At 40.6% G+C, this 27,194-nt stretch overlaps 1 protein-coding gene across 4 annotated transcripts in view; it reads left to right on the top strand.

Moving 5' to 3' along the window:
- stau2 (staufen double-stranded RNA binding protein 2) overlaps window positions 1-27,194 on the top strand; it is a 364,833-nt gene that overhangs the window by 241,169 nt on the left and 96,470 nt on the right. For all 4 annotated transcript variants that reach the window (XM_063065127.1, XM_063065135.1, XM_063065117.1 and 1 more), the window contains one exon: window positions 17,748-17,861. In XM_063065127.1, the coding sequence (XP_062921197.1) occupies window positions 17,748-17,861 (114 nt within the window). The remainder of the gene's footprint in view (window positions 1-17,747; window positions 17,862-27,194) is intronic.

Below are 27,194 nucleotides of genomic sequence, written 5' to 3'. Positions count from 1 at the left end.
ACATCAATTGGTCTTCTTGAAACAAATCCATAAAGGAATAAGTTCCTTTATTCCTCCAAAGAGAAAAGGTAGGATCACTAAGTGAAGGTTTAAATAAATAGTTTCAATAAATTAAACTAAGAAGGTTAAATTTTTTAAGATTAAAAAACTTACGAAACTGGTACCAAATTTGTAATGACTGCTTAATCGTAGGATTTATATTTAAAATAGAAATTTTGACTAGTGGTACAGGTAAAGAAGTTCCTAATAACGAACTTAAGTAAAATTGTTTCACAGCTTTCAATTCCAAATCAACCCATGGTGGTCGTTCATTTTTATCAGTCCCATATAACCAAGAACACGCATAGTGTATATTAACCGCAATACATTCTTAAATTAGGCAAAGCAAGACCTCCATCCTTTTTTAATTTTTGTAAATGACATTTTCCAATTCTTGGTCTTTTATTATTCCAAACAAAAGATGAAATCAATAGAATCAACCTGATCAAAAAAACTTCTTAGTTAAAAAAAATAGGAATATTTTGAAATACAAACGTGTACATATAAAAATTTTGGTAAGATCATTTTAACTACATGAATTCAACCAACTAATGAAAGCGTAAGAGGATTCCATCTAGAAAATAATTGCTTCATAAAATCCACTAAGGGAACTAAATTAGCTCTATAAAGGTCTCTATAATTTTTAGTAATGATAATACCTAAATATTCAAAAGAATCCGTAACTTTAAAAGACATATCATCATATATAAAAGCAGAATCATTTAAAGGAAATAATTCACTTTTATGACAGTTTAATTTATATCCCGAAAACTTTCCAAATTCATTTAATAATTTCAATAAACTAGGAATGGATTTTTCAGGATTCGAAACATAAACTAAGAGATCATCAGCATAAAGGGAAATCTTTTGAATAGTCCCATTTATGGAAATTCCTTGAATATCCTTAGCTTCACTAAGTGCAATAGCCAAAGGTTCCAGCACCAAATTAAATAACAAAGGACTTAACAGACATCATTGTCTCATACCCCATGAAAGGGCAGTGTTTAAGGGGAACAGGAGGAGCTTCTTCACTCAAAGGGTGGTGAGAATGTAGAATGAGCTGCTAATGCAGGTGGTGGATGCAGGTTCAATTTCAACATTAGAAACATAGAAAACCAACAGCACATTACAGACCCTTCAGCCCACAAAGCTGTGCCGAACATGTCCTTACCTTAGAAATTACCTAGGGTTACCCATAGCCCTCTTATTTTTTTCTGAGCTCCATATACCTGCCCAGGAGTGTCTTAAAAGACCCTATTGTATCCATCTCCACCACCGTCACCAGCAGCCCATTCCACGCTCTCACCACTCTCTGCGTAAAAAAAAACCTACCCCGTTATCTCCTCTGTGCCTACTTCCAAGCACCTTAAAACTATGCCCTCTCATGCTAACCATTTCAGCCCTGGGAAAGAGCCTCTGACTATCCACACGATCAATGCCTCTCATCATCTTATACACCTCTATCAGGTCACTCTCACCTCTGTCGCTCCAAGGAAAAAAGGCAAAGATCATTCAACCTATTCTCATAAGGCATGCTCCCCAATCCAGGCAACATCCTTGTAAATCTCCTCTGCACCCTTTCTATGGTTTCCACATCCTTCCTATAATGAGGCAATCAGAACTGAGCACAGTACTCCAAGTGGGGTCTGACCAGGGTTCAAAATAGCTGCAACATTACCTCTCAGCTCCTAAACTCAATCCCATGATTGATGAAGGGCAATGCACTGTATGCTTTCTTAATCACAGATTCAACCTGCGCAGCAGCTTTGAGTGTCCTATGGACTCAGACCCCAAGATCTCACTGATCCTCCACACTGCCAAGAGTCTTACCATTAATGCTATACTCTTTCATCATATTTGACCTACCAAAATGAACCAGCTCACACTTATCTGGGTTGAACTCCATCCGCCACTTCTCAGCCCAGTTTTGCATCCTATCAATATCCTGCTGTAACCTCTGACAGCCCTCCATACTATCCACAACACCCCCAACCTTTGTGTCATCAGCAAATTCACTAACCCATCCCTCCACTTCCTCATCCAGGTCATTTATAAAAATCACAAAGAGCAGGGGTCCCAGAACAGATCCGAAGCACACCACTGGTGACCGACCTCCATGCAGAATATGATCTGTCTACAACCACTCTTTCCCTTCTGTGGGCAAGCCAGTTTAGGATCCACAAAGCAATGTCCCCTTGGATCTCATGCCTCCTTACTTTCTCAATAAGTATTGCATGGAATACCTTATCAAATGCCTTGCTGAAATCCATATACACTACACCTACTGCTCTACCTTCAGCAATGTGTTTAGTCGCATCCCCACAAAATTCAATCAGGTTCGTAAGGCCTGACCTTGACATAGCCATGCTGACTATTCCTAATCATATTATACCTCTCCAAATGTTCATAAATCCTGCCTCTCACGATCTTCTCCATCAAATTAACAACCACCGAAGTACGACTCACTGGCCTATAATTTCCTGGGCTATCTCTACTCCCTTTCTTGAATAAGGGAACAACATCTGCAACCCTCTAATCCTCCAGAACCTCTCCCGTCCCCATTGATGATGTAAAGATCATTGCCAGAGGCTGAGCAATCTCCTCTCTCGCCTCCTACGGTAGCCTGGGTTACATCTCGTCCGGTCCTGGTGACTTATCCAACTTGATGCTTTCCAAAAGCTCCATCACATCCTCTTTCTTAATTTCTACATGCTTAAGCTTTTCAGTCCACTGTAGGTCATTCTTACAATCGCCAATATCCTTTTCCGTAGTGTGTACTGAAGCAAAGTACTCATTCAGTACCTCTGGTATCTCCTTCGGTTCCATACACACTTTTCCACTGTCACACTTGATTGGTCCTATTCTCTCACGTCTTATCCTCTTGTTCTTCACATACTTGTAGAATGCCATGGGGTTTTCCTTAATCCTGTCCGCCAAGGCCTTCTCATGGCCCCTTCTGGCTCTCCTAATTTCTTTCCTGAGCTCCTTTCTGCTTGCCTTATAATCTAGATCTCTATCATTACCTAGTTTTTTGAACCTTTTGTAAGCTCTTTTCTTCTTGACTAGATTTACAACAGCCTTTGTACACCATGGTTCCTGTACTCTTCCATCCTTTCCCTGTCTCATTGGAACGTACCTATGCAGAACTCCACGCAAATATCCCCTGAACATTTGCCACATTTCTTCCGTACAATTCCCTGAGAACATCTGTTCCCAATTTATGCTTCCAAGCTCCTGCCTGATAGCTTCATATTTCCACTTACTCCAATTAAACACTTTCCTAGCTTGTCTGGTCCTATCCCTCTCCAATGTTATGGTAAAGGAGATAGAATTGTGATCACTATCTCCAGAATGCTCTCCCACTGAGAGACCTGACACCTGACCAGGTTAATTTCCCAATACCAGATCAAGTACAGCCTCTCCTCTTGTAGGCTTATTAAACCTTCTTGAGCACACCTAACAAAATCCACCCCATCTAAACCTTTCGCTCTAGGGATATTCCAATCGATATTTGGGAAAGTAAAATCTCCCACCAGAACAACCCTGTTATTATTACACCTTTCCAGAATCTGTCTCCCTGTCTGCTCCTCGATGTCCCTGTTACTATTGGGTGGTCTATAAAAAACACCCAGTAGTGTTATTGACTCCTTCCTGTTCCTATCTTCCACCCACAGAGACTCTGTAGACAATCCCTCCATGTCTTCCTCTTTTTCTGCAGCCGTGACACTATCCCTGATCAACAGTGCCATGCTCCCACCTCTTTTGCCTCCCTCCCTGTCCTTTCTGAAACATCTAAAGCCTGGCACTTCCAAGTAACCATTCCTGCTCCTGAGTCATCCAAGTCTCTGTAATGGCCACAACATCATAGCTCCAAGTACTGATTCACACTCTAAGCTCATCGGTTTTGTTCATAACACTCCTTTAATTAAAATAGACACATCTCAAACCATCGGTCTGAGCATGTCCTTTCTCTATCACCTGCCTATCCTCTCTCTCGCACTGTCTCCAAGCTTTCTCTATATGTGAGCCAACCGCCTCTTCCTCCATCTCTTCGGTTTGGTTCTGAGTAATTTGGATAGGTACTTGGATGGTAAAATATGGAAGGCTATGGTCTGGGTGCAGGTCAATGGAACTAGGCAGATTAATGTTTTAGCATGAACTAGTTGGGCTGAAGGGCCTGTTTCTGTGCTGTGGTGTTCTGTGACTAAAAATCTGGGCATAATCAGAAGTACCCATTACTATAAAGTTGATATGATTCTTAAAAAGGAAATGTACTCATAAAACTTTACAATGCCCTAGGCACTGGTAGGATAATTTGCTTCCACTTTGTGGACCGTGAAGTGGCTCATGAGACTAATATGACTATCTCATTCCCTTCTGCAAATGGGGCAAGATGTGCCTAATGAGTTGAGTGTGGCGGGGGGGGGTTAGTTTTTGAGGTGGTGTGCTGCTTCTACTGCTGACGCATGTCTTATGTGTGGCCCACATTTTCCCTTGTGTGCGTATGAACACTTATTGTCAGGGAACAATGTGGAGTAGCTGGTATAGATTCCTGAATGGCGTTCATCTTGCACATGTTCGGTATGAGACCCATTCTGTGGGACGTCAGCAGTGGTTAGGACCTGGCCTCCAAGCACACGCCAATGCAAGGGCTGTTTGCATTCTGGTGCCTCACTACTGGAAGTTCAGATGACCTTGGTTCTGGACTGTTGTCGCTGAAGGCTGAACAATGTACGTGGGAAGTTGAAGGCAGGGTACAACTCTGCAACGCAGAAGTTTCAGAGAAGTATTTGTGGATAAGGATGCAATCGTGTTTTGACACTGGTCGTCACTGAGGGTGGCTCTCCTGTAAGCCAATAGGTTAATGTTATGGCTTGCAAGCATGAAATGGATATGAATTCCTGTGGGTAGCCAAATTTGAGAAGGGTATTCCACTGTACCCCCTAAAAGATGGTGTGAAAGGCTTTGGTGAAATCCAAAAAGGCCAATCACCATGCTGGTATTGTTCTCCGCAGCCTACCTGGAGCAATTCCACAGTGAAGATCAAACCCATTATGTCCCCAGATGAACAACCCATGCTATCATTCAGCAAGAGGCTTTTTGAACACTTTGAGGTGGTACAAAAGCGGAATGAGTGCAGGAGTATTTTATCCCATGTGCACACTATACTTAAATTTCTACTTTCCTTTAAATTCATCTGTCAGCTCTTGTAAGTGCCTCTCCAAAGGCTCTTTATGTGTGATAAACTCCCAGTATTAGAGAGTTTGTCACATTATATATGTTATGCTGCCGCTACAAGAACTGTGGAAGTCAACAGACTGATATTCAGGCAGGTGATAATATTGTGCGGTCTAATTAACACACAGTTGACAAACACCCTGACTTTATCTGTATGGAATGACAACAAGCAATATTGTGTGTTTGATGATATTGTTCTGGTCACAATAATAGAAGTGAAGACAAATTTTGTATAATGCCATAATTGTTTTAAAAAATATCTGTTAATACATAACATTATTTGTGTTATAATTTGAATTAGTTGATCATTACATGATTAGCAATATCACTAAAATTTTAACTTGGCCAGAATGTTCATTTAAACTGCAAAAACTGTTCCTTTAGAGATTCCACTATTTATTTATGGTCTTAAAAACTATAAATCTCTCAACTAGAAAGAGGCTAAAGGGAAGTGGTCTGAGATGCCACTGGTTTGTGCTGTCAGAGAGAAAAAAAATCAATTAGTGTTATATGTTATAAATTGATTCACAGTAATTGTTTAAAGTACATAACTACTTGAGACCCATGATCAAGCACATTTCTTTGACATGATGTTTGGGTAATATATCACTTACAAATGCACAATTCCATTTCCCTCCCTAATGATCTTGTCAGAATCCTTTTAAACTGTGGGCATTTTTCATACTCTCCTTGGACAGGCCCCAGGGGGGTGACCACTGAAAAAGTCTGATGGACGTAATGTTAGTCTGGGTCTTGCTGAGGTTAGTAAAAATACTAAATTTTGTGGTCACACAAACATCAAGGATCTCCAGCATTGCAGGAAATGGCTGATGCTTCAGCTTTCTGGAATCTTTACTCCTTGTAGGGTTGGAGGGTGAGGGAAGAAGGAACCCAGTTCTCCATTTGTAACTAATTGTGTGCATCTGGCTTGATTTAAGTTATTATTAGTAACTTTTAAAAGTATAGGATCTCTACACGCGGATGTTTCTTTTTTTAAATTTGTATATCCTAGTAGTATTTGCTTCCTATGCATTGCTGTGGGATTTAAATTAAAATTTCAAATAGCTAACATGGTCCCAATGGATTAAATGAATGACTGAAAGTGAAAGTATCTTGCTCATACTATAAAATGCAAGCAACACAGATAAGAAAGCTTGCAGCTTTCAACATCTTTACAGATTTATCTAAATATGGAAATTAAGACAGACTGGAAAATAGCCCATGTGCTATCTTTATTCCAGAAGCAGGAACAGGAGAAAGCAGCTGATGAAGGATCAACATGGTTACTTTGATTTTGGGGTTTACAGATTATTGGGATGGATTTAGGGATGATGATAGCACAAAGTTGTGTGTTTTAGCAAAATGCAAAAGAGCTCCGACATTTTTAAAGTGCAATTAAATTAGCAACATGCGCAAACTTTAACCTAGAAGGAGCAAGATAAATGGGCTCAGCTGAAGGAACACTGTAAATAACCTTTGGCAAATGCAAATTATAATAGGTTTTAATTGTGTGAATGGACAAACACTATTTTTTGACTTGAGTGCTCATCTAACCTCTCATCATACTCATTAGGTCTCAGCTGTGTCTCCAGGTAGCTGTTTGCATATGACAGTGGCCACGCCCTGCTTCACTGCTTCAACAGGCGAGGGTAGCCGGTGGCCTTATACCCCAGTGAGATAGGGACATGCCTGTCCTTGCATGCGAGGTCAGCTCCCATGGAGATCTGATGGTTCGGAAGGTGGTGCTGCCATGGTCCATGGAGAGCGAAGGACATGACAAGAAGACCCCAGTTTGTGACACTTGTTCGTACCATTGGACATGGACTTCTGAAGCTGAGAGAGTGGAACTGCCTCAGTGCAATGACTTTTCCACTTTAAAAACTCTCCTGCACGGGTTTCTTGTATCGCCAGCCATAATGGACAACCACCACTCATCTAACCTGCAGACCTTTAAGTTTCATTGACAGTTCAGGCCCTAGTTTTCTTTAAGTTACAGAAATTTGGAAAAGTGCCTTCAGACATCTGAAGTTCAATCCTCTCAATTGTCAGTTTTCAGGTAACAAATTTGTCTGAAGAACTCTTATTTTTGTTGCTTTGCTAGAAAAAAGATCAGATCAATCAAGAAGTATCTGATCTGTGTTGGTTCAGCTTGATCTTAGAAACATAGAAAACCTACAAAACAATACAGGCCCTTCGCCCCACAATGCTGTGCTGAACATTTACTTACCTTAGAAATTACCTAGGGTTACCCATAGCCCTCTTTTTCTAAGCTCCATGTACCTATACAGGAGCCTCTTAAAAGTCTCAGAATGGTGAAAATGACTAATTCACTCTTTCTTTAACAAGTAGCTAAAAAAAATCAACCCATTGGTTACCACTGACTTCTACAAATCAACCAGAGAAAATTTGAAAAATAGTCAAAATTTAATAGGTAATTTTGCTTTATTGCTAGATAAAGATGAAAGACTCAGTCCTGTTGAAGGGTCTCAGCTGGTAACTCAGCTCTTTATTCCTCTCCATAGATGCTGCCTGAGCTGCTGAGTGCCTCCAGCATTTTGTATATTTTACTAAAAATGAGAGAGCCTGTCTGTGTTAGCAATGAATTATTGTCTAGCTCCATCACTGCAGTGAGGAGGTTTTGGGCTCGAGAAACATTCCAGTACAGTAATCGAGGAATATTAACTGTCTAGGGTACTGTCTTTCACATGTTACCAGGTTGAACCATGAGAACGCAGAACTCATTGGTTTGCAATGGAGGCTCAAGAGCAATAGAGGGTACAGCAGATCGCCAATTTACTGTGCCAATCAGAATTATTGGTTGCTGGGCTGTAACTATCATGTTGTCATGGGGTTGGTTACATCTCAATTGTTCACTCAGGACTGGAAGCTTGTGTGGTTCTTACACACTGATGTTCTCTTCAAAGTGATGTGAATGCAAGCAGTGTGTTAGAAAAACCACGAAACCTTGTGAAAGCAGCCCCTAATCCTGTTTTTCTGAAATGGAGTGTGCCTAGAAAGACATTCACCTAGATGCAGAGCCAAATCAAACCCACGTAAAGGCCAAAGCCTTAATGCTCCTCACTTAAGCAGGTGGCATCGCCGACTTTTTTCAGGGTGGTCACGCACACTTCACTCCTTTTTGGGATGCTCAATAGAATTGCTCCCTGAATAGACTAAAGAGTCTTGCTGGAGATCTGCTGTGTTTCAACCTCCTTCCTTTTCACATAGTTTGCCTTGCCTTATGTGTCCTCTTAATTTTCCCTTTCATTGTTTGGAAACAGTACCAGAAGGCACATTTCGGAGCAGCAGAGTTCTGCTGAAGTTTTGAAATGAAGCCACTCATTGCTTTTTTCTGCTACATTCACTCCTATTGACTGCACAAGCCATAACAAGACAACCAACCCATATAGTAGCTAACTCAAACATGTCAGCTGGTAACTAACTGGCAAATAAATAACATGTACGGTAACTGTGTAATCTAATGGAGGAATTTGTTGGTAAATCGTTAGCATGTATAATGGTCACCTTTCATCAGTGCCGTTTTACATATGTCCAGCAAGATGTCATCCAGTTCGCAGTTCTTCATGACATCTGGTGGTATCCCATCTGGTCCAGCGCTCCTGCCCTGTTTGAGTGCATATTTGGCCTTTTTCAGTTCCTCGATGGTGAATGGGCCGTCATCGATGTCAACTTGCGTTAGTATTGTGGGTATGTCCTCTTCTTCTGTGATCGTTGGAGGGCTTCCCAGCAGGATCTTAAAGTGGGTAAACCATGTCTGGACATGGTCCTTTGCTGTTTTACCACTTATTTGACCTGATGGGGACTTCTTCCGTCTGCTGATCTCATTGACCAGGTGCCATGCTTCTCCATGCTGCTTGTCTTCATTAGCAGCCTCTATCTCTCTAATCCTCTCAGCTAGTTCTTCTTCCTTCAGTCGGTCGTAGGTGGCAAAGAGATTCTTCTTTGCTGTCTTGAACTTGTCTCTTAGCTCTTCTGTTTCACTCCTTCTAAGTTCGGCATGACAAGCATTGACCACACGTCTTGCTGCGACGACGTCAGGATGTTTCGAGATCCAGCTCTTCTTGATTAGCTTCACAGTAGGCAAACTCTTTGTTGCATCTGTGTGTGCATCTATGAGCCATTGATAGCGGTCGGTGGCAGTCTCTTCCTCCTCCCTATCCAGTGGGCCGAAGCGATTTCTCACCTCCACTGTGTACTGGGCTTGAAGAATAGGTTGTGAGGAGAATGCCTTCCAGTCCACCTTCTCCTTGGGACCTGTGGCTTTGGGTTGCCGCAGGCTCAGTCTCACTTGCATTGACACTACTCTGTGATCAGAACTGACCGAGTTGAAGGTGCTGTAGGCTTCTGTGTTGATCACACAATTACGCCATTTTGTTCTTACGAGGATGTAGTTAAGCTGTTTCCTGTAGATGGAGGCTTTGTTTTCGTATGTCCACAGTTTACCAGCTCGCTTCTTGAGTTGTGTGTTGGCTGCAATGAGACTGTGTTCCTGGATGAAATCAACTAGATATTGTCCATTTCTGTTGGTAAAGTCTTTGTATGAGTATGGAACATCTTCCAGTCCGACCTGGGCATTAAAATCGCCGAACACAGCCAGGAACTTGAATCCCTGCCCCCTGCTCCAATCTCCCAGCCACGCATTTATCCTCCACCTCATTGCATTCCTACTCTCACTGTCGCGTGGCACAGGCAGTAATCCCGAGATTACTACCTTTGCGGTCCTTCTTCTCAACTCCCTTCCTAACTCCCTATATTCTACTTTCAGGACCTCTTCCCTTTTCCTACCTAGTCATTGGCACCTATATGTACCACGACCTCTGGCTCCTCATCCTCCCACTTCAGGATATCTTGGACGCAATCAGAAACATCCTGGACCCTGGCACCAGGGGGCAAACTACCATCCGCGTCTCCTGGCTGTGTCCACAGAATCGCCTGTCTGACCCCCTAACTATTGAGTCCTCTGTTACTACTGACCTCCTCTTCCTTTCCCTACCCTTCTCAGCTACAGGGCCAGACTGTGTGCCACAGGCACGGCCACTGTTGCTTCCCCCAGGTAGGCTGTCCCCCTCAACAGTACTCAAACAGGAGCACTTATTGTCAAGGGGTACAGCCACTGGGGTACTCTCTTGGATCGTACTTTCACATGTCACATTCCACTGACGTATTTGGTTCACTCAGTTTTTTATATTTTCTGTAAATTTTTGCTTTTTATCTCCATATTATCCCACTCATCTCAGTATAATCTGTAAATTAGGGCAGGAAGCTCTCTGAACTTTTATCTAGTTAACAGTGAAGACTTCATTCCTGGTCCAAGGAAATCATTGCTATCACATATAAAATTTTCACAGTTGAGTAACTTCTCTGCTTCTTTCTATCTTTGATTTATTGGAAGATGATTTACTATCATCCTGTCTTGTACACCCTCATTCTGATTCTTATCCAACAATTACCAACTCAAGAACAAAGTGCTCTGAAATTCTGTCTGCTTTCGTTTTTGCTTGTTCATGTGTGAAGTGTTATCAAAGGAAGTCCACAAAGATAACATTGTAAAAGTTACCTTATCCACAGCGCTTGTGGTTACAAAATATAACCAGGTTACACAGTCATTTCTGAAACTATTTTCACTTTCATATTATATACCCACTTGCATGCATTCACTGACTTTGAATCTGACGACAGATTACTCTAACATCCCTGAAACTGTTAGAAGGGTTAGTCTTGAACCTGTTTCTCTTTTTCTCTCTCTTCTGTGTGCATGTGTGCGCGCGCGCGCACACACACACACCATTTTCTTTGTTTACATGAAATTTACATGAAAAGACATTTGAAATTTGCGATGTTGCACAATTTTTATTTTTTTCATTTATCCTATGTACTTAAAACAGAGCTGATTGATATTTTTTATTTTACCAAGTTGTTTTGGAGCTCATTCTCCTGCTCTTGCTATGTTCTTAATGACTTTTATCCTGTGACATTGTAATATAACTGAGAGATCACCAGAGACTTTTTCTTCATTTAAGGTATTTTGTTTTCTCTCTTATTACAGAACAAATTCCATTAAATGCAGCCATCACTGGAGATTATATTTCATTGTATGCTAAACACATGCCAGCATCTCTTATTTAATTAGCTGCTATACATTTTGGAATTCCAGATCTTTTTTTCATAAAAATTTTGCCTGTTATTTGCCCTTGAATATATCCTAACTCTCACCCTAACTTCAAAAATGTTGACTGTTTCTCTCTTGAAAGACTTCATGTCCTGACCTGCAGAGCATGTCCAACATTTTCTGTTTTCATGCCAGCTTCTCCACCCTATCTGAAATCCCTCTTCTCAGGAATCATTCTGTTAAATCTTTTCTCCACTGTCTGGAAGGTCTTCAAATCTTTCCTAAACTCTTGTATCCGGAATTGGATTGTATTTCCCCCATTGTGGTTTAACCAGCCTTTTATAAAAGCTGGGCATAATCTGCTTGCTGTTATAGTTTTTGCCTCTGTTTATGAAGCATAGAATTCCATATGTTTTTTTACCAAGCAGTCTCTTCATATGCCATGCCTGTTTTTCCCACAGATTGATGCATATTCACGAGTCCCTTTGTCTGTACTTCCTTAGAATGGGGCCTTTTAACCCTATTATGTCTCACTCAGTCTGCCAAAATGTGTCACTTAACTCTCTCCCTATTTTAACTTTGATTGGCCACTTCGAAAAGCAAACATAGATGTTGCAAATTTGAAATAAAACAGCATGCTGGGAATATCTAGGTGGTCCATACTGCGTCTGTATGGAGAGAAACAGTTAATGTCTTAAGCTATTGACCAATTGAAAGCACTGACATTTCCACGTTCTCTTATTTTTATTTCATCTGCAACTGGTCTGCATGTTCTTTTAGCCTACCTAGAGACTCTTGTGGTATTATTGCTGTCTCCTCACTGTTCATGTCGTCTGCTCAATATATCTCACCCACTCGTATTCAAGTTGGTCTCTGCATTGAAACCTGGGACCCCACTTCTACCACTCCCCAGTCTGAAAAACAACCGTTTTCTGTCCTTTATTTTTAAGTCTTTGTTGCCACTGACTCTTTATTCATGTACAACAGTGCTGCAAAGTATGTGACCCGAAAATGTGTAATATGTTGCAACAGATTCAGTTGAGTGTGTTGCCTTCAGTCACCCTGGAATTTAATATATTTAAAGTTGAAGACATCCAAGACTCGATTCAAAATACTGGAATTTGATATGTTGAATGCATTCGGTATAAATATTTATATACAAAACTGTGTGTGAATGTGTGTGTGTGTATTTTTTCTCCATGGGCAGCAATCAATGCTGGCTAATAACAAGAAAGGAGGTGTAAGCGGAGTAGCCATTGTTGGAGTGGAACATTCTAACAGTGTTTCAGCTTTGGCTCTACGGGCTTGGAGAAGCACTGGTGGAGGTTCCAAGTAAGAAAGAAGGTTTCTACTAATTTTTTCTGTTAGTTCATAGCTAGTGCACTGAGAATGGCTCTGGAAGTAGTGGTATGTTCCTTGAGTGAGATGTGAGAAATCTGGGAGACTGCTAGTCTTCCTGATAACTATATCTGTGAAAAATGCGTCAAGCTGCATCTCCTTAGAGACCACATTAAGGAACTGCAGCTGCAGCTCAATGACCTTTGCTCATATGGTAGAATGAGAAGGTGATAGATAGGAGCTACAGGGAGCTAGTTACACCGTAGTTTCAGGAGTCTGGTCCCTGGGTGGCTGTCAGGAGAGGGAAAAGGCATAGGCAGCCAGTGCAGAGTACTCCTGTGGCCCTTCCCCTCAATAATAAGTATACCGCTTTGGATACTGCTGCTGGGGATAACCTACCAGGGGAAGGCTATAGCAATCAGATCTCTGGTATTGAGTTTGTCTCTACACCTCAGAAGAAAAGGAGGGAGAGAGGAAAGCAAAATAGCGATAGGAGATTTCATAACTAGAGGAGCAAAAAGCAGATTCTCTGGATGTGATGATATGTTGCTTCCCAGGTGCCAGGGTCTCAGATCAGGTCCACAGCATTCTAAAGGAGGAAAGCAGAAAGTTGTGGTACATATTGGTACCAGCAACATAGGTAGGAAAAGGGAGATGATCCTGAAGAGAGAATATAAGGAGTTAGGCTGAAAGCAGGACCTCCAGAGTAATAATCTCTGGATTGCTGCCTCTGCCACATGCCAGTGCAGTTAAGGATAGAATGATTTTGTACATAGATGAATGCATGGCTGAAGAATTGGTGCAGGGGGAAGGGTTTCAGATTTCTGGATCATTAGGATCTCTTCTGGGGAAGGTATGACCTGTACAGAAGGACAGATTACACCTTTACCCAAGGGGATGAATATTCTTGTGGCTAGGTTTGCTGGAGCTCTTGAGAGGGTTTAAACTAATTTGGAAGGGGGATGGGGACCTGAGTGACAGGGCTAAGGATGGCACAGTTGGTATACAAGTAGATGCAATGTGTAGCGAGACTGTAAGGAAGGATGGGCAGATGATGGGGCAAAATTGCAATCAGTGGGATGAGTTAAAGTGTAACAGGGGGCCACAATTAAAAAGGGTGATGAAAACGGAACTGAAGGTGTTATATTTGAATGCACATAATACACGGAATAATGGAGATGATCTTGTCACGCAATTGGAGATTGACTGGTATGACGTTATGGGCAATTCCAAGTTGTGGCTGAAGATCATAGTTGAGAGCTGAACACCTAAGGATAGACAACATATGAGCAGAGAGTGGGGTGGGTCTGTTGGTAAAAAATGAAATCAAATCCTTAGAAAGAGGTAACATATGGGTAGAGTTAAGAAACTGCAAGGATGAAAAGACCCTGATCGACGTTGTATACAGGCCTCCAAAAGGTAGACAGGATGTGGGTTACTGATTACAATGGGAGATTTTAAAAAGGCATGTCAAAAGGTCAATTTAGTGATTATCATGGGGGATTTCAATATGCAGGTAGATTGGGAAAATCCGGTTGTTGCTGGATCCCAAGAGAGGGAATTTGTAGAATACCTACGAGATGGCTTTTTAGAACAGCTTGTGGTTGAGCCGAATAGGGGGATAACAATTCTGGATTGGGTGTGTAATAACCCAGATTTGATTAGGAAACTTAAGGTAAAAGAACCCTTAGCAGGAGAGATCATAATATAATTTCACCTTGCAGTTTGAGAAGGAGAAGATAAAATTGGATGCATCAGCATTACTGTGGAGTAAAGGGAATTACAGAGGCTTGAGAGAGGAGTTGGCCAAAGTTGATTGGAAGGGGTCACTAGCAGGGATGACGGCAGACAGCAGTGGCTGGTGTATCTGGCAAAATTCAGAAGGAGCAAGATACATCCCAAAGATGAACTATTCTAAAGAGAGGATGAGGCAACCATGGCGGACAAAGAAATTCAGAGACAGCATAAAAGCAAAAGAGAGGGCATATAACAGAGCAAAAATTAATGGGAATGTAGAGGATTGGGAAGCTTTTAAGAACCAATAGAAGGTAAAGACAAAGGCCATAAAGAGAAGGAAGATGAAATATGAAGATAAGCTAGCTAATAATATAAAAGGATACAAAAAAGATTCTTCAAGTATACAAGGAGTAAAAGAGAGACGAGTGGATATTGGAATACTGCAAAATGACACTGGAGAGGTAGCAATAGGGGAGAAAGAAATAGCAGAGGAATTTCATGTATTTTGCACCAATCTTCACTGTGGAAGACACTAGAAGAATGCCAGAAATTCAAGAGTGCCAGGAGGCAGAAGTGAGTATCGTTGCTATTACAAGAGAAAAGGTGCTTTGGAAGCTAAAAAGTCTGAAGGTGGCTAAGTCACCTGGACCAGATGGTTTACACTCCAGGGTTCTGAAAGAGTTGGCTGAAGAGATTGTGGAGGTATTAGTAATGATCTTTCAAGAATCATTAGATCCTGTAGTGGTTCCTGAGGACTAGAAAATGGCAAATGTCACTCTTCTCTTTAAGGGAGGGAACCAGAAGAATAGAAGTTATAGGCCAGTTAGCCTGACTTTAGTACTTGGAAAGATGTCGGAGTCCGTTATCGAGGGTGAGGTTTTAGGGTACTTGGAGGCACATGATAAAGTAGGCCATGGTTACCTTGAGGAGAGATCTTGCCAGAGGAAATAACAGGCAGGATAGATAAAGGAGTGAGTAGTTGTTTACTTAGTTTTGAAAGTTTCAAATCAATATCACACTTCTCTGATATTTACATTTGATGAACAGCTGAAACACTTTATATAATTTTGTTGCCTTTTCAGAATAATGCATGTGGAAGAAGCAGTTTAATGAACTGCTGAGTGAGAGAAAACAGTCTAAATGTGTGAATAAATACAGTCAACCTTCACTAATCCGACTACCTGTAATTCGGTTCCTTCGATAATCTGGCACTGATTTCAAATTTTCCATGCAACTGTGATTTCAAATTTCCAAGGCCACCGTAGCAATCTGCTGCACACTGTTTTGGTTGCGCTAGATCTGTTCACGTGTTGGTGCGCTCTTGTAACCACAGACAGGCGATTCATGCTTGTTTTCCTGCACTTATTAATATCATTTGCATGAAGCGCTGGCGTGCGCTGGGTCAGTCCACCTTCTCACCCGCCTGCCAGCAGTCGCACACTGCCCTCCAGCATCGCCTGGCCAGTGATCCGTTCTCTTCTGCCTACGACCTCAGATCAGTCGTGGCGACCCGCTGAATTTAAGCATATTACTAAGCGGAGGAAAAGAAACTAACGAGGACTCCTTCAGTAACTGCAAGTGAAGATGGAAGAGCCCAGCGCCGAATCCCCGGTCCCCTGGCGGTCGCGTGAAATGTACTGTTTAGAAGACCTCCTTTCTCTGACTTCTGCTTCTGCTCACCCAGATGTGCTGCTACCAACATCAACAGTTTTTGAAGAAACTGTTGTGCCAGTTTCAGCTCCAGTTCCTGATGCTTCACTCACTTTTCAAGATGAAGATGTTGATGATCCTGACAACCCCACACTTGCAGACATGTAACTTTGCCTGAAGGTATATTAAACGTCTCACTTTAGAAGTGCAAGTCCTCAATTGTTCTGTATAAATTAATTCCTGTACATTTACCTGTACCCTTTATTTTATCTGTGCCTGTACAGTATAATACTTTATTAAATTTTCACTTGCTACTCATTTAATATTTCTGTTTCATTATTATCTAACTTGTACTGATTTACATGATATTTTAAAGGTATGATGAGGTGGTTAGCTATTGCTTAATGTGATCCTTCTGTAATTCGGCATTTTCACTAATCCAGCACTCCTCAGGTCCCAATGGTGCCAGATTATAGAAGGTTGACCTGTAGTAAGACAAAGTCTTTTGAAGATCTAGAGTTGATGATCATCAAAGAATTTTTCTGTGTACTGTATCAGGGAATTTAGTAGATATTTGGATTGAAATTATCCCTGACCATACCATTTTCTCCAGTGTGAGAAAACTACTGTTGATTGACTAGTTTTTATGCTTTGCGTTTTGATGATCTGTCCTAAGTCCAGCACAGATGTAAGTGCCATTACTAAGAAAGTACACCAGCACCCTTACTTCGAAGTTTGTAAAGATTTGGAATGACATGTAAAACTCTGACAAACTTCTGTAGATGTGTGGTAGAGTATATTGATTGGCTGCATCACAGCCTGGTATGGAAACACCAATGTTCTTGAACAGAAAATCCTACAAAAAGTAGTGGATATGGCCCAGTCCACCATGGGTAAAGCCCTCCTCAACGTTGTGCACATCTACACGGAGCTTTGTCACGGGAAAGCAGCATCCATCATTGGTGACCCCTAGCATCCAGGTGATTCTCTTTTCTCTCCGCTACCATCAGGAAAAAAAGGTACAGGAGCCTCAGGATTCACTCCACTAAGTTCAGTAAGAGTTATTACCCCTCAATTATCAGGCTCTTGAACCAGAGGGGAGAACTTCCCTTGTTCCATTACTGAACTGTTCCCATATCCTATGTACTCACTTTCAAGGGACAATTTCATTTTCGAGATATTTATTACATTTTAAAATTTCTTTTTGTATTTGCACAGTTTGTTGTCTTTTGCACACTGGTTGTCCACCCTGTTGTCTGTCTTTTAATGATTCTATTATGGTTATTGGAGTTATTGCGTATGTCAGCAAGAAGAGAATCTCAGGGTTGTATATAATAAATTTACTTTGAACTTTGAACTAGTTCAAATCAAAAATAGGTCACTAGCCTCCAGGAATACCCAAGAGACCACATCTATCAAGCCCACTGCTTTCATTTTGGCTAAAACATTTAAACCCTTTAGATGCTTAACTCTAAGAGGAATCTCAGTGTACATATATTTGCATGATTAAAATATACAATGGCATTTTATTTTAGCAAATCTAATGCTGATTAATTTTATTTGAAATTTGTTACACCTTGGTTTTATTTCTGTACTTGTGTCATTATTTTTCTAGGTGCAGTACAGTGATATGCAAAACGGCAAAGAATGTGTGACATACCTGACACTTTCTCCTGTGCAGATAACTTTTCACGGCATAGGAAATTCCATTGAAGCTAGCCGTGATCAGGTAAACGATAAAAAATATAATCTACGTTTGTATATTAAATGTGATAACTTCATTACATTTTTCTTTTTTAATACCTAATGTGTTACTATATCCAGAAGTATGTCTGGTTAGATGCTAACTGCATTTCATTGGCCTTGTATCTTTACTCAGCACAATAACAATAAAGTTGAATCTAATCTAATCTAATACTGTACTGTTACTCACAGCCATATTAAGGGCCATATGGTCAAATTGCTTGGTGGTTAATGGTGAAATACAAAGTTGTCATTTTTTAAAAATCTTTTTTTCTTGGTTTATCCATGCCCTGATCTGGGAAAAGTTTGGTGATTAAGTATCAACAAAGATTGGAATCTGTGTCTTTTTCTTCCAATGCATGGTTAAATACCAGGGGCAGATCTTCCTTTGCTTCAGGATTGCTGGTTGCCTACTTCAGGCCACATTGTTGCCTACAACACTATTGTCCTTGGGAACCCAACATTTTGCATGGTGGAGTGTGGCAGGGGGGCTTCTTACTGCAGGTAACCAGCTGACCCAGAAAATGCTTTTAGCAGTCACTGTGGACGAGCCACCCAGGCTGTCACCTTATCAAAGCTAACAGTATGGTTGTGGTATTGAACGACCGTGAATGCCATAGATGTTCAACAAATATCTTTTATATTTGCAAATATGCAATAAAATTCAAAACATGAAAAGAAAACGGTGTTGTTAAAACATTAGTATTAAGATACTTCCCCTTATATTTGGAAAGCTATAGAACAGTCACACAAAAGATCAATTCAAATAATTAAGGTTGACTTAACTAATAAAAATACATCTGCCCTTCTCCCTTGTGTCCACGTCTCCCATTTGTTTGAAAAGGAGCTTTCATGTTTAATACAGCACATGTTCAGAAAGATTTTCAGCCCGAGAACTGGGAGGTCTGCAGCAGATAGTGTTGCTCCATAGGACTCCATAAGGAAGCCAGTGGTGCAACACAGGCAAGTTTACATCACAAATGTTAGGACAGAAATTGTCTAGAAACCAGCACCTCTGCTTGGGTAAACCCCGACAAAGGCATTGGAATTCAGGAGAAGGTCTGTCCCATTGGTTTTAACCATTTTTCCATTAACTATGTCTTTCAATTGTACCATTAAAAACAGTTTAAAATTTCCTGGGGAGTAGAAGTTTGTGGAAGCCGTTTTTTTTTGACACAAGTATTAGATTTCACCAGAGTTGGAAATATTGCAGAAAATGTAATTTAACTGAAAACTCATTATTCCTGAATTACAGTACAGTACTACAAAGATAACATCAGTTTCATTCAAGCATTAATGTAGGAGTACTAGATTTATTGTTGATCTTTACTGAAGCATGAAATTAGCTCCTCAGAAGATAGAGTCTACTACGTTCGCTTGCTCTGATGCTATAGCTTCATATATTTGGAAGGCTTTTTCATTACCACGAATAGATTTACCATTGTATGTTGTAAATGAGTAACAAATTTCATGATGGTTATAAACAATTTGTTCAGTATATTATGTTTAAGCTACTGTTGCATGAAGATGCTAAATTAATATGAGAGAGTGTAGAAATTATCCTTGTAAAAGTTTGCCCCATTGGCTCCCAAATTCTGTTTAAATAAAAGAAAGTAGCCATTAATGTCCAGCCAGGAGACTGGACTATAGATTCTGAAATAGATTCTGGCAACTTTGATTGATATGTCAGGGATCTATTAGCTTCAGTGAAGAGAATGAGGACAGTTGTTCTTAAAATAGTTGATGCTTTCCCCTCCCCCAGCAGCATAGCTAAAGACTGGAAAAGTTATTCATTGGTTTGAGAATTAGATGTCAGAGATTTAATCTGAGTCTACAGGGGTTTGAAAAATCCTGTGATCACTGGTCCACACAATCTCTTGACATGCAGAAATACCAGCAAGGATTAGAAATATATTAGTAAAATGTTACATTGCAGTAATTCTTCATCATTATTCTGTGTCATCTTGTTCAAGAAAGCTTTACCTGTTTTTATACCAAAATTTGTCGGATAGAATATTAACTTGCTACAGATTGAGCACCCCTCACCTAAAAATCCAAAAGATGAAGTTTTTTGAGTGCTGGCATGACGCTGCTTATGGTAAGCTACATGAAACAAGCACAGATCTGTCATGACGAACTGAACATTGAAGCTAATTGTGAATATTCAGCAGGCTGGTTGCAGAAATTGAAGAAAAAGGCACAGCAGTACATTTTTAAAGATTTGTGGTGACAAAGCATCTGTTGATCATGAAGCAGCAGTGAAATTAATTGCTGAATTTGCGAAGATTGTCACGGATGAAAATCCAACACACTGAACGGCTGCATCAGTACATATGTGGGATGAACAAGTGCAAGATGGAGACTACTTGCCAGTAGCACATAAATTCCTAGTCAGAAATGATGGTGATGCCAAATAACCAATGACTGTCCACATGTGTGACCAAGGTAGCGATAGCTTACCTTCCTGCACAAAATTATTAAACTATTATATAAAACTACATTCAAGGTATATGTATAAGCTGTATTTGTAACGTAAAGGGATTTTGTGTTTAGCCTTGGGTCCCATCCCCAAGGTATCTCATTATACAGGTGCAAATATTCCCCAATTTGAAAATTTCTGAAATCTGAAACACTTCCGGCCCTAAGCATTTCATTTGAGAAGTGCTCAACCTGTAAATAGATCCAGATATTTACTTCAATGATAGGACTAGTTGAGGTAGGTGAAGTAATGGAAAGATGACCAAATGAGTGGATAAACATTCATTCATCGTTACTTGTTAATATTTTATGCTGATATTCTACTTGGTTCCAAGCAAAAAATAATAATAAATAACTAAGCAATAAATATTGAAAACATAAGTTGAAGAGTCCTTGAAAGTAAGTCCATAGGTTTTGGGTATCGTTCTTTGTTGGGGTGAAAGAAGTTATCTGCTCTGGTTCAAGAACCTGATGATTGAGGGGTAATAACTGTTCTTGAAGCCACTGGTGTGGATCCTAAGGCTCCTATGTCCCCCTCTTAATGGCAGCAGCAAGCAGAGAGCTTGGCCTGGATGGTGGGGTCCCTGACAATGGATGCTACTTTCCTGCGACAGAGCTCCAGGTACATAGATATAATCAATGGTGGGGAGGGCTTTACTCATGATGGACTGGGCTATATCCATGACTTTTTGTTGGGTTTTCCCTTCAAGGACATTGGTGTTTCCATACCAGGCCATGATGCAACCCGTCAATATACACTTCACCACACATCTTTAGAAGTTTGTCAGAATTTTAGATGACATGCTGAATCTACGTAAATTTTTAAGAAAATAGAGGTGCTGCCGTGCTTTCTTTCTAATGGCACTCACATGCTGGACTCGGGGCAGATCCCCGAAATGATAACACCGAGAAATTTAAAGTTGCTGACCTTCTCCACCTCTGATTCCCTGATGAGGACTGGTTTATGAACCTTCAGTTTCCTCCTCCTGTAGTCAATAATCAGCTCCTTGGTCTTGCTGACATTAAGTGAGAGGTTGTTGATGTGGCACCATTCAGCCAGATTTTCAGTCTCCCTCCTATATGCTGATTTCTCACCACCTTTGATTCGCCCAATGAGATTGGTGTCATCAGCAAACTTATTGAATACATTGGAGCTGTACTTGGCATCACAGTCATAAGTATAAAGCGAGTAGAGCAGGGGGCTAAGCATGCAGCTTTGTGGTGCCCCTGTGTTGATGGTAATTGTGAAGGAGGTGATGGTGTCAACCCAAACTGACTGGGGTCCGCAAGTGAGGAAATCGAGGATCCAATTGCACAAGGAGGAATTGAGGCCTAGGTCATGAAGCTTATTGATCAGTTTTGAGGGGATGATAGTACTAATTGCTGAGCTATAGTTAATGAAAAGCTTCCTGATGTACTATATGTACCTACACTGTCCAGATGTTCCAGGGTTGAGTGAAGAGCCAATGAAATGGCATCTGCTGTTGACCCAATGTGACGGTAGGTAAATTGGAGTGGATCACTCCTCAGGCAGGAGTTGTTAGTCAAACTATCGTTATTTATTTTGATTAGTGCACCTAATATTTTTGTTTTAAGGTGACATGACCTGCCCAAGGATCATGATAACTAATTGAGAGGACAGAAAGTAAGCTTTCTTTTACATTAAAATTTCAATAATCTTGTCTGGTTGTTCAGAAATCCCAATGGTTCGGCATCTGTCCCTCTGGCTTTTATTACCCTTGATCCCTTTAAACTCACTGGGGTCCTGTTCACTTGTTCCACAAAAACTCACTGGAGCCCTGTATCCAGCATTCCTTGGAAACGTAACAAGGCCCAATTCTTATGTTCCTTATAAACTCTCTGTTGCTCTGGTTTCCCACATTTTTAAACTCACTGGGGTCCCATTTCCCATATTCATTTTGTACTCCCTGGTTCCCCGTTTCCTGTGCTCCCTTTAACTTTACCAGATTTTGTTCTCCACCCCCATCTCTTCATACTCATCCAGTTCTCTGAAAATAGTAATTTACAATTGGTTTGCATTTTTAAAAAATTTAATTACAAGTGGTCTTAGTATTAATATGAAGAACGTGCAATAGGTCAGCACCAAAATGCTAAGGTGCTGGATATTTTAATGTACTCCACTATCGGTATCATAGTGGCAACTGGATTCAGTCATTCTCGCTGACTACAAAACTGCAGATCCCATGCACAACACTGATACTTCTGATACTTCTCACTTTTGTTCCTACTTAAATCGATTCATAATTCTATCCCAGCCCCCATCCCAAAGCTGAAAAAATAATTAGCAGTGTACTCCCCAATCAGTGCTACATGGCAGTATATATTTGTAATAACAGTTCACTTCTTCTCTTTCATCATAATATAGACGGCAATAATATTGAAATATCAATAAGGGATAATGTAAAGTCTTGTTCAGTAGAGGCAATAGACTAAGTTTGTTTCACGGACCATTGACACCTGTTTATTAACTGGACAGTCACTGACAGTTCTGATTCATGACTGAGTGACTGCCGGACTGGTCTTCAAATGAACCCTGTGGTGAGCTTTCTACCGCCTACTGGATGCAGATTGTTTGAAGTTTCCTTTAAACACTTCTAAGACATTAGTGCTGCAGGACACCTCCGATGGGGTCCTTAATGTCACCAAGACAGCAGCTGTTGAAATCTTTTCATTCTGGCATGAGCTGTCTTTAAAAAAAAGTCTGCTCCAGTTAAAGGAATGCCCAGCATATGACTTAACATTACTTTAGGAGGAGAAAACTGGAACAATGCAAATCTGTGTCAGAGTGGAATTTAAAAAAATTAAAGTTGTGCATGTATCAGAAGTACATCTTCCGCAGAATGCAATCCGCAGAAGAAACATTTCTATGCTAGCAAAGGATTATCATGTCAGAGGCGCTGTAAACACCATCACTATCAGAAGATCTTGTGCTCCAGTGTTATGATTGCAGCAAATAATTGCAGTTTTGGGACAAGCTTGCAAGTCAGAAATTTGAATCAATGCATGCAAGTTTTGAGAAGTATTTAAACATTCTTTAGTTTGTTATTAGTAAATATTGCATCCTGTCATCAAAGCTGTTTCCCCTCAACAGTTTCAAACATTCAAGGCGGATGTAATCAGTTGGCCATTTGAAGGGCGCTTTTTGATTTTGGATATATGACAAGAAAAACTAGGAATTTGTTATATCCAATTGATTCCATCCCAGTAAAATCTTGTCATAATTAAGAAGTGTTGTGATGTGAGTTAGCTGCTTACATTCAGTTTTGGTATATGTTAATATGCAATTTATTTGAACCCAGTATTGCTAGCTTTTTAATTACATATGCAAGATGTTTATAGAGTTAATTTTCAAAAACTGAATAATTTTGAATTATGCAACAGGCAATGTAACCACACATATCTTGCGTTTGGCTTATAATTCCATTTGTGGTAACATAAACACAGTCATTACTACTTTTAGGGTTCCCGGACAAAACTTCCTACAGATTTTCTGGGGGTATCACAAATAAGCTAAAAAAAAAAAATACGAGATACTAATTAGGGGAATCTATGGAAATAAGCCCGTCATCGCAGTGAAATGAAATGCCACTCCTCTTCTGCCCAGTTTCTGAGAATTCAGAAATATCCGAGAAGAATGGAGCAATCAGTTTGCTGAAGAGCCAGAAAAAGCAGATGAAAATCACAGTGCTGCCACGATTCTAATGATATACAGCCAAAGGGAGGTCCTGATTGAAAAGGTGCAACATTGTCCTGTACTTTTCACAAGAACCTGGCAAGAGTTTCGGTACAAACATAGGAGCAGAATTAGACCATTTAGCCTATCAAGTCTATTCCGCTATTCCATCATCGCTAATTTATTATCCCTCTCAACCTTATTCTCTTGCCTTCTCTCCATAACCTTTGATGCCCTGACTAAATAAGAACCTACCAACCTCCGCTTTAAATATATTCAATGATTTGGCCTCCACAGCCATCTGTTGCAATGAATTCCACAGATTCACTACCATCTGGCTAAAGAATTCCTCCTCATCTGTGTTCTAAATGGACATCCCTCTCTTCTAAGGCTGTGCTCTCTAATTTTAGATTCACCTACTATAGGAAATGTCCTCCCCACATCCACTCTAGCTCTAGCCTTTCAATATTTGATGGGTTTCAATAGATCTCCTTTTCCCTCCCCCCCCCCATTCTTCTAAACACCAGTGAATACAGGCCCAGAGCTATCAAATGCTGTTCATACGCTAACCTTTTCATTTCCACAGTCATTCTCATGCATCTTCTCTGGACCACTTCAACGCCAGCACACCTTTTCTTCGCTAAGGGACCCAAAACTGCTCACAATACACCAAGTGCAGTCTGACCAATGCCTTATAAAGACTCAACATTACAACTTTGCTGTAATATTGAAGTTCTCTCGAAATAAAAACTAACATTGTATCTGCCTTCCTTAATATTGACTTGGCCTGCAAGTTAATCTTTAGGGAATCCTGCCCAAGGACTCCCAAGTCTCTTTGCACCTCTGATTTTTGAATTTTGTCCCAGTTTAGAAAATAGTCTACGTCTTTGCACCAGCCACTTCTTTGTCTATTCTCCCAATACGTCTAAGTCCTTCTGCGGACTCCCCGCTTCCTCAAGACAACCTGTCCTTCCACTTATCTTCATATTGCCTGCAGACTTGGCCACAAAGCCATCAAATCCATCATCTAAATTGTTAGCATATGAAAACAAGTCATCCTAATACTGACCCCTGTGGCACATCACTAGTCCCTGGCAGCCAACCACAAAAGGCCCCCTTTATTCCCACTCTTTGCCTCCTGCCAGTCAGCCAATCTTCTGTCCATGCTGATATCATTCCTGTAGTACCATGGGCTTGCAGTTTGTTAAGCAGCCTCATGTGTCACCTTGTCAAAGACCTTCTAAAAATCCAAGTAAACAACATCCAGTGACTCTCATTTGTCTATCCTTCCTGTAATTTCCTCAAAATAATTCCATTTGCTATCTTCCTGCTCCCAAATCAGGAATCGCAATTTAGTGGAGGCAGGTATTCCTGTCCATAGAGACACATGCCACTGCTCTCAGTAGAGACTGAGGGGCCAGCCTGTCCAGAGAAAGCAATGTTCTGGTCTGCTGAGCATCAAACATCGGGCAACTTTGGAGGTCCCAGCATTTGTAACATATGTTTTAACAATGTAATGCAGAAAACTAATTACTTAGATTAGATTTCCCATTTTTCTGAATAAAATCTTAGAGATTATCTTGAAGTTCTCTAAGCAAGTCTAATTGCCTTAAACTTTCAATATAACTTTGACTCTGTTTATACTGGAAATGAAAACAATAACAACCTAATCTATTGCATTCTGGCAGAATTTGATATATGGTGGCTGTTAGTTTGTACATTGGTACTTAAGCACATTTAGAGAAAAGTTCTCTTAGTTAATATTAGGAACACAACATGATTTTTATATTCTGAAAACACTTTAACAAACTTAGGCTGAGTTCAGAAAGTTCCAAATAGCAGTCCAAATAGCCATTTGCTTCTTCAAAAGCCTATCCTAAATGGGTAAATGTTCTCAATCACCGTTCCTCTTAAATGTACTTGATATTGTTCTTGGTGCTCAGTTCTTTGGCTTGTTACCCAAGCATATATGCTACAATCTATTCCGACTGAATTTAGCTATTGTTTTAACTCCTTTGGCATTCTCAGCTATCATGTTTGGGTGAAAAATTCAGACCAATGACACATTCAAATTCTACTTCTGTTCCAAATTGATGTTGGATGTGCATTCAGATATATATCTGGCAAGGAATATCAGTAGCATTATTAATGAGCATGTTAGCACATGTGCACAGCCAATATCCACTGGAACTGTGCAGAGTAGGTAGATTTAAACATCACACACAAAACGCTGGAGGAATTCAGCAGGCCAGGCAATGTCTATGGAAAATAGCAAACAGACGACGTTTCGGGCCCTCTCTCGGCCCGAAACATTGACTGTTTACTCTTTTCCATAAATGCTGTCTGGCCTGCTGAGTTCCTCCAGCATTTTGTGTGTGTTGCTTGGATTTCCAGCATCTGCAGATTTTCTCTTGTATGAGATGTTAAACATGCCGGGATTGCCACTTTGAAGCACAATCATCCAGCTGATGATCTCGCTCAATGCCAGTTTGAAAAATGTTCCAGTGGCAGAGTCGATGGATGTTCAAAAGATCATTAAAACTGCAACATCTACAGGGTGCAATCTGTCAGGTGCCGAAGGAATTTGTCTCACTTTGGGCTCTCAAAAAAAAAGTGTTTAGGAAGCTCAGAACACAATTCCTCTCAAATATAGCAAGCAGCCACACCTAAAATATACATGTAAGAATGTTTTTTTGGAAGTGTAATGCCTGCTGCATTTAAATTGTTTACCAGCACAGAGCAATAGCCACGGTTGATCTTTGTCCTGAGCTGGAGATACTTGCAACTAATTGATCCTCGTGGTGTAAGGGAGCCATTCTTTTCTCCTTGTGAGCAATAGCATGTGGTCTTTGAGATCCAAGGACACTGGAGAGTGCATTGTACTGTCAAGTGAATAGATTTCATACCATTGGATACCAGCTCTGAGAGACAACTGAACTGAACTCCCTTCCCTTTCTTCCATGGTCTTCTACCCTCTCCTATCACGTTCCCCCTCTCCAGCCCTTTATCTCTTTCACCAATCAACTTCCCAGCTCTTTATTTCACCTATCACCACCTTTCACTTCTTCCTCCCCTCCCCCAGCTTCTTATTCTGACTTCTCCCCTTCCATTCCAGTCCTAATTGAAGGTCTTGGCCTGAAACGTCAA

This window comes from Mobula hypostoma, chromosome 1 (assembly GCF_963921235.1).
Source record: "Mobula hypostoma chromosome 1, sMobHyp1.1, whole genome shotgun sequence".
Classification (NCBI taxonomy): Eukaryota; Metazoa; Chordata; class Chondrichthyes; order Myliobatiformes; family Myliobatidae; genus Mobula; species Mobula hypostoma.
The sequence above is the reverse complement of the archived record's forward strand: the minus strand, read 5'-3'. Positions and strand labels throughout refer to the sequence as shown.